The sequence below is a fragment of the Desmodus rotundus genome, chromosome 7 (genome assembly GCF_022682495.2).
Source record: "Desmodus rotundus isolate HL8 chromosome 7, HLdesRot8A.1, whole genome shotgun sequence".
Taxonomy (NCBI): domain Eukaryota; kingdom Metazoa; phylum Chordata; class Mammalia; order Chiroptera; family Phyllostomidae; genus Desmodus; species Desmodus rotundus.
The window spans coordinates 9,355,696-9,368,561 of NC_071393.1; the positions used below are offsets into that span (position 1 = coordinate 9,355,696).

A 12,866-nucleotide genomic window follows, 5' to 3' on the forward strand; every position below is an offset into this window, starting at 1 on the left:
CTTATTTACATCTCAGGGACCCACTAAAGGGGGGATTCCCATCTCAGGGCCGTGGGTTTCTCACCAACAGGAAAATTATCATCTGACATTCACTCTTCCTAGCAGCGTTTTTATTTGAAAATAACCTAAGAATATACTGGGTAGTCTCTGCTATTCATACTTATAGTTCTACAGTAGGATAAAATCCTTGCGAAAACTTACAGAGACCGTTGTGACGTCACTTTGAAAGAATGAACAGAGATGCAAACACAACCACCCCACTGCCTCCTGATCTCCCTAGCAACCACCAATCCTGTCCAAAGAGCGGGAATCCAGAGGCCCTCAGCCTATTATAAGCACCCATCTCTGCTTCCGATGAGCTTGGCAAGGCTCAAATCGATCAATCTCTGGGCAAGGACCATCCATCGGCCGATGGCAGTCAACGCTGTTTCTCCAGCACGCCCCACGGTTCATTTCCCCAGGACCTCCTACGTGGTGATGAGGCCCACTGTTGCCACCGCCAATAGAGAATGAGTATAAATAAATCAGATGAGCCCAATTACTCAGGGAACCACAGGACTTTCCTGAGACTCTGTCTCCTGCAAGTCTGGAGTGGCAGCCACATCACTGGATAGAGAGGGGCACCCCTTCCCCCTAAACCGCAACTAAATCCAAAGGGGCTGTAGGATTTGGACTCTTGTGCCAACAGGCTCCAACGCTCCCTCAACCCCTGCTTAGCCCGAGAAAAACAGACACAGAGTGTCGGGCTCCATGTAGCATGACTGTGGTCTTTCCTGGGCCGACCTCCGGCAAGATCACCGGCTCTCCAAAGCAGAAGAGACGGTATCTCAAAAGAAGCACAGAGTCTGCTAGAATGTGTTATGGTCTGTGCCACCTTCCCCGCTCCTCCACCCTTTCTGCAGGTGAGCACACTGCCACTCTAACCTTATACCCACCCCAACCTGGAGGCAGGTGAAGGTGGATTAATCAGTGAACTAAACAGTCTCGGCAGCCTGGAACTGCTCTGCACGGTGGGATTTTTGTACTCTCAGGACAGGCAGTCCCAATCCTAAAGGCACCATTCAATTAACTGGTATTAGTGCAGAGTCTTTTTGTTTGGAGACGAGTAACAAAATCACATCACGGTGCCCATTCCAGGCAGGGTGAATCACCCCAGACCTATAGAAAACCAGACCTCTTTCCTAGAAGGAAGAGGCACCAAATGCTCTGATTAATAAGCCGAGGTCCGAGTTATAAGGAGGGAGAAGCTACTGGCCCTCACACAGCCGGCTTCGTGTTGATACAGCTTCTCTGTCCTTTCACACAAAGTTACAGATAACAACTTGTCCCATCCTGAAAATTTTTTCCCTATCTTCCAAGGCCATGTGAGAATGTTCCCAAACTTTTCTCCTTCAGAGACTAAGTTATCAGCCTCATCAGGGAAGAGACTGGACAAACACAGTCTGGGCACGCAGAGTTCCTGACCCACGGCAAGTCCTGTTTGAAAAGCTCAGATACTACCTGATTGCTGGGAACCCGAGACGCACTTTTCCCACAGGAACTCCATCACCTGCTGAACCAGTTGATCAAGGTAACACGGACCAAATGCATCCTGCGTGTCTAGGTCTGTGAGTGCAGTGAATCTGTGCCTACGTTCCACCATTATCTGATTTCACAGACGATAAAATTAGGGTTGGAAGGATTCAAGCGAATCCCCCAAGATAACGAAGACAACAGCCAGAACGACTTAGGTATGAACCTTGCCCAGGCAATGAGACCTGAGTGTACGCTCTCAGCTGCTCAGCAACACCACCGCCCTCCCAGAAACGGTGGTTGGATCAAACCTAATCCATACGCCCAAATCTCCTGTGCTGAAATGAAGGCCGAGTGCCAACCTGTGATGCCCAGGCCTCCCTTTAGACTACTCTCTGAGAAGCAGGAAGGGGCTCCCTGATGCCCAGAGGAGGCTGATGCTTGCCAGGGTTCTCCTAGACCGGGAGCAAGGCCTGAGACCCCAGAGGGCTCGGCGGTATGTGAAACAGAGGACGTCTGTGCTATGGACTGAGTTTACATCCCACCCCCCAAAACATTCATTTTGCAACTTAATCCCCAATATGATGGTGTTTGGAAGCGGGGCCATTGGGAGGTGATTAGGTCATGAGAACAGACCCCTCACGAATGGGAACAGTGTCCTCCTAGAAGGAGATCCCAGAGAGCCTGCTTCCTCTCTCTCTGCTCGCTGCCACGTGAAGATGCAACGCAAACCAGGGAGCGGGCCCTCAGTCGCAGTGGGTCTCTCGGCACCAGCCTGCAGAACTGTGAGAAATAAATGTTTGTTGTGTAGGCCGCGCCGTCTATGCTCTTGTAGCTACAGCGGCCCAAACCGATTCAGGCTGCATGGTGTTTTCCCCAACAAGCCCCACAGCAGTCAAGGACCCCCTGGGTTCGCAAACGAAGTTTCCGTAACACGAACCACTCCACAGTAACTTGGGGAGCCCAAAGCGCCCCTTCCGTTTAGTGATTTTTAATGTAAGTTCACTTTCATCATAACGCCTTGCATTTATCTCCCTGCAGAACAACCACAAAACCAATCCAGCCCCAATACATTTAGTCAATGATTAATGCAATACAAGTCAGATAAACCCTTCACAAACTGGAGACAGTGATTTAAAAAAAAAAAAATTGAAGGCCACCTTACTTCTCTGGGTCAAAGAGAAAATATTTATTGACAAGACAAACATGAGGGAATTACTAACTCCTGCTCGGCAGCTGGAGGGAGGGTCGCCAGCACTTGCCCTTGGGCTCACCGTGGGAGCCCAGATGCATTACATTTTTTGGACATACCCACATTCATTCCTGGCCACTCGGCAAATCTATGGCACCTCCAGACACAGAAACACTGGCCTCTCAAATTCCATAAGCCTTAAGGGTTGATGGAAACCTGACAGACCATCCAAAAATCTAGATGTGTCCTCGAAGCGTCTCCTTCCTTCATTCTCCACGTCCAATCCACCAGCAGGTCTTGCTGGTCTACCTCCAGCAGGAAAAAAATATATTCTGAGCCTGTGCATTTTCTCCCAGGCCACTGCCGCCACCCAGTTTCTGGCCACCGACATCTTGCACCTTCAGTTGGCTTCCTTGTTTTTATTTTATCAGTCCTTCTCTAGACCACGCACCCACTTTCTCCACGTGTGATTCAAGTGATACTACACTCTTGCTTACTTAAAAGCTCCAGAAGTATCTCTCACAGCCAGAATAAAATTCCACTTCCTTAAAAACTACAATAAACTAGATGGCTTAAAACAACAGGAACGGATTCTCTAACAGCTCTGGAGGCCGGAAGTCCAAAATCAAGGTGTCAGGAAGGATGTACTCCCTCCGAAGAGAACCCTTCCTTGCCTCTTCCCTCATGTCTGGTACTGGCTCGTAATCCTTAGCATTCCTTTGCTTGAAGCTGCATCCCTCCACTCTCTGCCTCTGTGGTCACATCACGTTCTCCCTGTGTCCCCTGTCTTCGCATGCACTTTCCTCTTCTTAGAGGGATGCTAGTCCATTTTAATTAGGGTGCACCCTAATGACTTCATCTTAACTTGATTTCATCTGCAAAGGCTCCATTTCCAAATAATGTAACATTCACAGGTACCAGGGGTTAAGACTCAACTCTATCACCAGTCCTACCCTGCCCCCCAAACCTCACACACCCAGGCCTCTCACACACGGTGCTCCCATCTCACCAGCCTTATCCCTTTCTGGGAAAGCACCGTGCTCAACCCGTCTCCCCCTAGTTGAATTGCTGCCTGGATTGGGTTCTTTTTTTATCTTTGTGTGACCGGTTCCTACTTAAATGTCACTCCCCAAAACTCCTCTCCAACCCCCTCCCCACTTCAGAGTGCTTCAGAGAATCATGTCACCCCACCTCCATTCTCTGCACAGCACGTGTCACTCTGGCACTGCCTGACGCACCTGTTTGTTTGCTATTGTCTGTCTGTCCCCCGACTAGGAGATCAGCTCCATGCGGATGGAGACCTTGCTTGTCCTGTGGCCCAGTGCCTAGAACAGCACCTGGCATCGGGCTCTCAGTATGTGTATGTTGAATAAAAGAATGAGTAAATTCTTTACTTTACAGATGAGGAAACTAGGGAACAGCAAAGTGACCACATGGGTATCTCTACTCAACTACACAGCCTCGATATAAAACATGGATATCCCTCTAAATAAGTGACCAGCAAACTTTTTCTGTGAAGGGACAGAGAATAAATATTTTAGGCTTTGCAGGCCATATAATCTGTTGTAGCACCAACGGCAATCAGAGATAATATGGACAAGTGTGGCTGTGTTCCAATAAAACCTTACTTATGGGCACTGAAATTTGAATTTCATATAATTTTTCACATGTCACAAATATTATTCTTTTTTTGATTTTTTTCAACCATTTAAAAAATGTAAAATAGGCGTAGTTTGCAGGCCATACAAAAATAGACAGCAGATTGGATATGGCCCACGGGCAGTAGTTTGCCAACAACCTGCTCTAAATTCATACATGGACACGGACACTGTGTGACTGGGAAGCACGGCAGTAACAGCAGCTCGTGCCAAGCCCTGGACTGTGCGCAGTAACGTAAGAGCACTTACCTGGTAGGGTGGGCAATGTATCATCCCCATTAATACATAAGAAAAACCAAAGCTCAGAGATATTAAGTTACTTACTCAAAATGATACAGAACTAAAGGACAGCCTTAAGACTGGAACTCAGGCAGTCTGACTCCATTACGTCATACTCTGACTTTGTTGCATAATAAGGTGATATTAACAGCGAAATGATATTCACAACAAGCTAAAATAGCTAACTACTACGCCAAGAGCCACTTATAGCACTTTATATAGGTCGCCTGGTATCTAGTCATCACAGCAATTCTATGAGGCAACAATTCTTTTTATCGGCATTTAACAGATGAGGAAATACAGGTGCAAAAGGTCAGTCCGCGTACAGGTGGCTGGGCCCAGAAGGAAACCCAGGCCACTGACTCCGACGCGCGCCTCCCGTCTCATGCTCTGAGCACCCCACCAGCCAGTCCAGTGCCCTCCCAGCCCACTTACTGGCCACCTGCAGCCACACTTGGAACCACCGAGTCTTATTCAGGACTTCCCAGCAGGTGTAGTTGCCCTCATCCTGCAGGCTCAATGCCTCGATGTGCAGGGAGCTGGCATTCACCAGAGAGAAGCGCGGATCGGCTGGCAGGAGGCTGGAGTTGGAGGAGAGGAGGAAGACGGGCTCCGAGTCATTCCGGTACCAGGTCACTAGGCCCCTCGTTCCTGCGACGTGGCCGCAGTGCAGAGTGATGTTCTCCTGAGCTTCTCCAACGGCGACAGCCTCCAATCCTGTACAAGGAAAGGCCAGGCTATTACCACCTTTCTTGATCTCCGAACAATCTCCTTTTTTGCACGGTCCCTCCACATCAGGAGTTAAAAGAAATCAGGTATGTGTCTTTTCAGAGGCAATTACACACAGAGGCCCTACCCCGCCAGGATTATTGGCCGGTACTTGACATGAATCACAAACAAAACCACAGCAAGACACCCACCACTTCACACCCACTAAGATGGCTAACATCAAAGACAGTAACAAGTGTCGGCAAAGATGTGGAGAAACTGGCCTTTTTACATACACAGTTGGCAGGATTTTTAAATAGTGCAGCCACTGGGGAAAAAAGCTTGGCATTTTCTCACAAGGTTCCAGTTACTGCCCGACTCAGCAATTCCACTCCTAGGTGTACACCCAAGAGAAATGGGAACATGTGCCCACACGAAAACCTGTACATGGATGCTCACAGGACCATCATTCACAACAGTCAGATGGTAGAAACAACCCCAGTGCTCACCACCCGAGGAATGAATAAATACAATGTGGTCTATCCAGGCAATGGGAACATTATTTGGCCATAAAAAGGAATGAAGCACATGCTACAACATGGATGAAACTGGAAAGCATTCTTGTAAGTGACAGAAGGCGGTCACAAAAGACCACATACTTGTGTGAGTCCATTTATCTGAAATGTCCGATACAGGCAAATCTACAGAGATAAAAAATGCTTAGCAGTTGTCTAGGTCTAGATGAAGTAGAGTAGTGGGAAAGTGGGGAGCAAATGCTAATGAGTACAGGGCCTCTTTGGGGGTGATGAAAATGTTCTGGAATTAATTAGTACGGATGGTTGCCCAATCTTGGGACTATACTAAAAACTATAACGTGCACACTTTAAAAGGATGAACTTTATGGTATGTGAATTATATCTCAACAGAGTTGCTATAAAAATAAAAACAAACCTGCCTCCTGCCTCTGGGATTCCTTCCCATTTATGTCTGGTTAGAAGAAGCTCCATTGAAAAGATCAGAAGCCACAGCCTGGCCACACCATGCCCAAAAGCCAGGGCAAGATGAAATAAATCTAAGCCACTTGCTGGAAGGCAGAGAATGCCATCTAATGCTAGAGATTCCAAAAGAGCAAGAAATGCTTCTGTATCACTTTAATGCATTACTTTAAAAACCAGGTGAGAATCATGCTTAAACAATTAGGCTCAGGAACCCAACCAAGTTCTCAGTGACAACCCACACGGAGGAAAGAAGATGAGCTGTAGAATGACAAATGCAGCGTGTGTTCAGGAGACCTGCAGACCCCTTCCCTGGCTCCTTGACAAAGGAATGAAGGAACTTGGAAAAGCTCTGGTGAAACTTTAGTCTTGGAACTTAAGCTAACGTTGTCTTCTCCTCCAAGGAAGAGAAGGAGGTAACCACAGAAGAACCATTTTAAGGCACTTCACTTCTCCTCCTGGCTTTGTTCCCTCCACTCTTTTCTTTATATATATATTTTAAAAATCCTCACCCAAGCACGTGTTTTTTGATGAGAGAGAGAGAGAGAGAGAGAGAGAGAGAGGTATCGATGTGAGAGAGAAACATCGTTTGGTTGCCTCCTGTACACGCCCTGACCGCAATTGAACCCAAAACCTTTTGGTGTGCAGGGCAATGCTCCTAACAACTGAGCAACCCAGCCAGGGCAACTCACTCTATTCTTTTAAACTAATGAAGCTGAAGTTGACCTTGGAGATCTTTTAGATGTGGCAGCCCTGTGGGCTGGGTTAAAGATGAGGCAGGCTGAGTCCTGGCTCAGCGCAGAAGAATACAGTCATCCATCAGCAATGTCTGTGAAACAGATGAAGAAAGACTAGTCCCTGAGGGTCCGCTCGTTCCAGGACTGGTTGTCCTACAGCCCTCATTGTACCTTGAGAAAACTGATGTTCAGGAAGCTCAAGGAATTTACTTAAGGTCCCCTGTAAGTCACTGGGAGAGCTGAGATGGCCATTCAGGTTTCCACTCCTCCAGGTCATAGGGATTTACTCTGCTCTCCCAACCAGACAGGGTGAGACAATAAGACACAGTAACAGTTTGTGTGGCTAGAAGTCATCCACCTGGTATCTCCCAATGAAACACAGGGGAAAGCAATAGAAATGACCATTTTTTCCAATGCTGCCCTTATAGTATCATTTACAGAGTTGGGATGGTGCCTAAGCATTTATTTTTTCTTTCCCAGCAACTTTTCCCTGAGAATGACCTGGGGTTTACAATCTGAGGCAACAGTGGAGGTATGAGTAAATATCGTTTGGAGTTAAGTGATAGGAAAAAGACAAATTTTTTCCCAAGACAACTCCCAATTTGCAAAACAATACCCTGGGGCCAGGTAGTTCAGCTGGTTAGAGAGACGTCCTGATACACCAGGGTTGCGGGTTCGATCTCCAGTCAGGGCACATACAAGAAGCAATCAATGAATGCATAAATAAATGGAACAACAACTCTCTCTCTCCCCCCTGCCTCTTTCCTCTCTCTCTCTCAAATCAATAAAAAATTTCTTTTTAGGAACCCCCCCCCCCAAAACATAACAAGCCAGGGAAGCCCTCAGCACTGTACACAGAGGTGTGCTTGGTCTGGGCACTGAAATAATTGGGCACGCTCTGGCGGGGGTGGCTCAGTTGGTGGGAGTGTTATCCCCTAAATTGAAAGGTCGCAGGTTTGATCCCCAGTCTAGGTACGTGCTTAGGTTGTGGGTTTGGTCCCCGGTCACGGCATTTAGGAGAACCGATCCATGGATTCTTTCCTCCCTCTCTCTCTCCCTCCCTCCCCCCCTCTCTAAAAATCACTAAGCATGTCCTCAGGTGAGGATTAAAAAAAAAAAAAAACAGAACAAAACTTGGCAAGGTAGTAGAGGAAGCGTTCCTGTGCGCTGAGCCACAGCCAGCCTGAAAGCCCATTCATTCCAGGATGATGATTTCAAACCTGGGTCTGGTGGCCCCAGCCCCTGGTGTTCACAGAGCAGTAAACACACAAATAGCTGGGGAGAAGGGAGCTTTCAGAGACAGCCAGTTGGAGACTATCCATCCTTTTTTCCTACCCTCCCCCCACCCCCAGCACAGAGACCACTAAGTCAAAATAGGGCCATGGGTAAGTAACACAACAGGAGAGGTGAGACAAATCTGGGGTCACCTTCCCTAGATTAAAGGGGTGACCACTGCTCAGTTCCAGGTAGGAAGGCAGGCCCTGTGCTGCCACATCTTCTGACTTTGTTCCAGATAAACTGGAAACCTAGAACATAGGAAATTTTACTGTTTTCAAATGATTGCTGAAAACAAAACAAAATAAAAACTTGTGTTAGCCTAACAGGAACTTTTGGCACTTGCTGCTAGGAAGCTCAGGGAGCAATTCCTGCAGCAACCTACAAGCGATAAGCTGGGTGTGTGGGACTGGGCAACAGAATATAGCACACCACGAGAATTCTGGCAAACTACATTACCACCTGGCTCCCTCTTCTTCCCCTCCACCCAAGACCTCCCAGTGCCTGCCACACTGCCCTGTACCCAGCAGACATGCCTTCAGTGGTGGGTTAAATTTAAAACTACTTTTTCAACCTTTTTATATAATGCATATTTTTGTAAGCAACCCTCTGCTCTATTGTTGCAGGGCGGAGCATAGATCAAGTATTTAAGACCATTTGCCGATCGTGTCAGGGGTTAACAGATCATGTCAAGTGTAGAGGAAGCTTTTTGTAAGCCTGAAATTATTACAAAAAAAAAAATTAAGTGAAGTAAGAAGGCACCGCTTTAAATGCGGTAGTCTACATAGGTCTACTTGCAGAGGTGCGCAGGGAACTCCACAGGTTACAGGTGTACATCAAGTTCAACCTTGGGCAGAGGCAGGGAGGAGAGGAAAATAAAAGAAGCTCGACTTTAAGCACCTGTTCAGCAAGTAAAACCAGAACGCGAATTTACATCCGACGCTTAAAAACATCACCCCCCCACACACACACGTGCCTCTTAATTTTCCCAGTTTCAAAATTCCCATCTTCGATTTCCCCGATTTTCCCATCACCTCCCCGCAGGCCCTTGTCGCCTCGCCGGCTGCCCGCTGCGAGAGCGTGGAGATACCGTACCCTCCACCGAGCGTCAGCGCCGGGGAAAATTCCTTTCTGCAAAGGGAGCAGAGCTGCGAGCAGGAAACTCCAGACCCACCCCCGGGGGCTTCTCGGCCGCAGCCACCACCGGGTGCGGAGGAGTCAGAGGGAATTCAGTCCCCGGCTTTCCCTCCTCCCTGCTGTTGCCTGGCAAAACTCAACTTTTCCCTCCAGATCGCGGCCCTTACCTGCGGCGACCCAGCGGGCCAGCAGCGCCGCGAGGCAGAGGAGCACCCGGGGCTCGAGCACCCGCACGGCCATCTCGCACCACGAGCGGGCAGGGGCCCCTCAGGCGACGGGGGTCTGCCCGGGCTGAGTGTGCGCCCCTCGGGGCTCCGGCCCCTAGGGTACCAAGTGCACGTCCCAGGTCCTCAGAAGGACAGAGCGGCTCCACTTTCCACAGCGCCCGGGATGGATGCTTGGGGTGAGTCCGGTGTCTGGGCTGAGAGCTGCGCGGGGCTCCCAACGTGATTCTCTCTCCCGAGCGCTCGGCAGGGGCTGGGAGGGCGCACCCCGCCCCTCGTGCCCGCACCCACTGCCGCTGGCGGAAAACAACAGGAGCAGGTCTCCCTCCCGCCTCCCATCCAGGCGGGAGCCCAACTTCCTCTACCTTGGCCAAGGAGGAGGGCTTTATGCAAAGGACGCTCGCCCGGGCTCGCCGAGCCGACTCTGGCCGGGCCGGGGGAGGAGCGCAGCGGCTGGGCCCTCCCCGAGCCCACCCCGCCCTGAGCTGCGTGCCGCCCGGAGTCGCGGGGACAGCTGGGCCGGGCAGAGCTTTGCAGCTGCCGCAGGACGGCACCCCTACTCCCGGGCCGCCAGCGGCTGCCTCCCGGGGGCTCCCGCTGCAGCACCCTGCGGAGCGTCGCGAGCCGGAGGGGCCGGCTGCCAAGCTACAGAATTCAGGGTCCCCTCGGTGTCCCAGCTTAGCTTCTCTAGGGATTGCCATGTGTTTTCCTGTGCTCCGGGCGGGCGCCAGGGCCGCCATCGCTGCCTTTTCTACCCCTGGCAGAAGGAAGGCAAGTCTAGAGCAGGAGAAAGATGATCCCTGGACCTCCCAGCCAAAAGCGGCCGCGAGAGTCCTGCCCTATTAACTGGCCGAGACCACGAGTCAGAGCGAGGGCCCGGGAGCCAGAGGAACTGGGTTCTCAGAAGCTTTTTGTTGTTGTTTTTCCTTTTTGGTTCCTCCACCCCCATCCAGTGTGTTTCCCAGAAAACTACATACTACATTCCTCTCTTCTCTGCCACTCCCGCATCCCGTCCTTCTGCCATTGGGGACACCAGTGATATCCTCAGGAAGAGCTGATACTTGAAACAGCCCTACCAGAAACTTCCTCTTTTAAAACAAAGTTGCAATTAATACATTAAAGCAGTAATTGTATACTCGGGAGGTGGGGATATGGTTGTTTGTGTTCTTTCAACTTTTCTATTTTGGAAAATTTCCCCATCACCTCATCATGAAATGTTGGGGAAACAACAAAAACTGCTATTAAGAAAATCATTCGTTCTGTTGCTCAAAGGCCCCTTACTGAAATACTTCTTCCATGATGAAATCCTCCTGAATGCAATAAAAAAAGTTCGCCTGGTGAAATGAGCCATAGAGTTGCACAGCCCTTTTCTCCCTCTTTCGCTCCATGACCTGAACTCTTCCACCAGCTCCTGACTGTTCTCCTCCTTTCCTCCCCCCTTTCGTTTGGGTTTTCATCCTTTACTTTGTGATGGAGAAAGTAAAGTCTATTGTAGAGGGATCACTTCCTGTATTGCCAGTGCCTGGCACCTTGTTATCACCCAATATATAGTTGTTAAACAAACAAATGAAAGTTCGTTGGTTTTGATACTGCAGCTGGTCAGGCTTCTCAACAAGCCCCTCACGTCCTCAATGAAGTTACCGAAATGTAAGTCAGATCAACAACTGGCAAGTTTTCAGCTAAGGGTCTGGAATTTTCTGTGACTCTGGCAGGGCCTTGCTGGGGGGAGGGGAGTGAGGAATTACAGAGAGCGCGCCCTCCTGAACTATTCGCTGAGTCAAATGCATGGTTCTCACCACCGGTTCTCTACCTCCAGAAAGATCGGCCCTCTTCGCATACAGGATGCACCGCATGATTGCAGGGCTGGGGCCTTTTTCCAAAGCCACTTCAGAAACTTCATCTCCCTGGGCCCTCCCGACAACCCCTGGACCTAAGGAATATTTGATCTCAGTTTATAAGTGAGAAACCTACAGTTCTAGAAAAGGTTAAATTCCAGACCACAAAACCAGATGGTGGCAAAGCCAGGACTGGGACTCATATCTGTCCGCCTCCAAGTCCTACCAAACAAAGTTCCGATGTTGTCACTCATGCAAAGGCCGCCATGGTCTGGGTGCTTCGGGTGTCACAGGGCCAGCAGACACGGGCATTCCTCCAAACAGGGCTTGAAGGTAGCCCTGAAACCACTATCTGGGCACACCCACCCCCTCCAACCCTGAGACAGGAGCCGTTAGGGAACAGCTGTTCTAACATCTGGTCTTATTTCCAGCAACTCTGGACACTAGAAAGTGCCCTGCCTAGAACAGTGGCCAGTGAGCTGGGGGTCACCGTCTCACTAACTGCACCTAATAGCTAACATTTACCTCGTGGGGTTGTGGTGAAGGTAAAGTGAGTTGACATGTGCAAACGGACTCGACAAAGGTCTTTAAGGCATCGCTTTGGGGGGGCTATCACTTTGAGATGCACACTGACAGAGCCTATGAATTAAACGGGGCTCAAACGCCTCTCTGCTCAGCCAGCTACATGCGGCTGTTTTTCTTTGGTTTCGCTTTTACCTCCCATCAATCTAAAGAAACTTGCTCGGGGCTAAGTGCTTCGCATACCATAGTTCACTGAACCCTCAACACAACGCTGGGGGGTAGGTATTACCATTCCCAATTTACAGATGGCTCAGAGAGGCCACGTTGCAGAGCAAGTAAATGGCAGAGCCCAGATTTGAACCCAGGTCGGAGGCAGTGCTGTCTTGATCAGTCTTGGAGGGGGGAAGAGCATGGGGCTCCTGCCCGACTCTACAGCCAGCCCCCCTACAGCCTGGGTCTTTGACGCCCTCAGCAACCTTTATCTCTGGCCACTACTCCTCCTGTCATGCCCCTCCCTAGAAGTAATGCTGAAAGGGATCTTAGCAACAACCTGCTTCTCCTAGAGATATCCTCCTGGGGGGGCTTCAGAAAGGGCTGCCAGCCAGGAACAGGTGGGGGTAGCAGCCTGGGCCCCTCACTCCAAGTACTAAGAGGTATGTGACTAAATCTTACCTGTGTCCCCTTGGATGGGCCTGGGACACACAGGCTGGCACCTCAAGGAGCAGGAGCAGGGCCTGGCCGGTCCTCTGCAGAAGAAAGCCTGCTAACCCTTCCGAAACAGCATCTTCTCCC

General features: G+C 49.8%; 1 protein-coding gene across 1 annotated transcript in view; it reads right to left on the reverse strand.

Annotated features, from left to right (window-relative positions):
* VSIG10 (V-set and immunoglobulin domain containing 10) overlaps positions 1-10,124 on the reverse strand; it is a 30,660-nt gene extending 20,536 nt beyond the window's left edge. Inside the window, exons 1-2 of the mRNA XM_053928775.2 lie at positions 9,661-10,124; positions 5,077-5,358 (exon numbers count right to left, since the gene is read on the reverse strand). Coding sequence (XP_053784750.1) covers positions 5,077-5,358; positions 9,661-9,733 — 355 coding nt within the window. The 5' untranslated portion in view covers positions 9,734-10,124. The remainder of the gene's footprint in view (positions 1-5,076; positions 5,359-9,660) is intronic.
* Between the last annotated feature and the right edge of the window lie 2,742 nt (positions 10,125-12,866).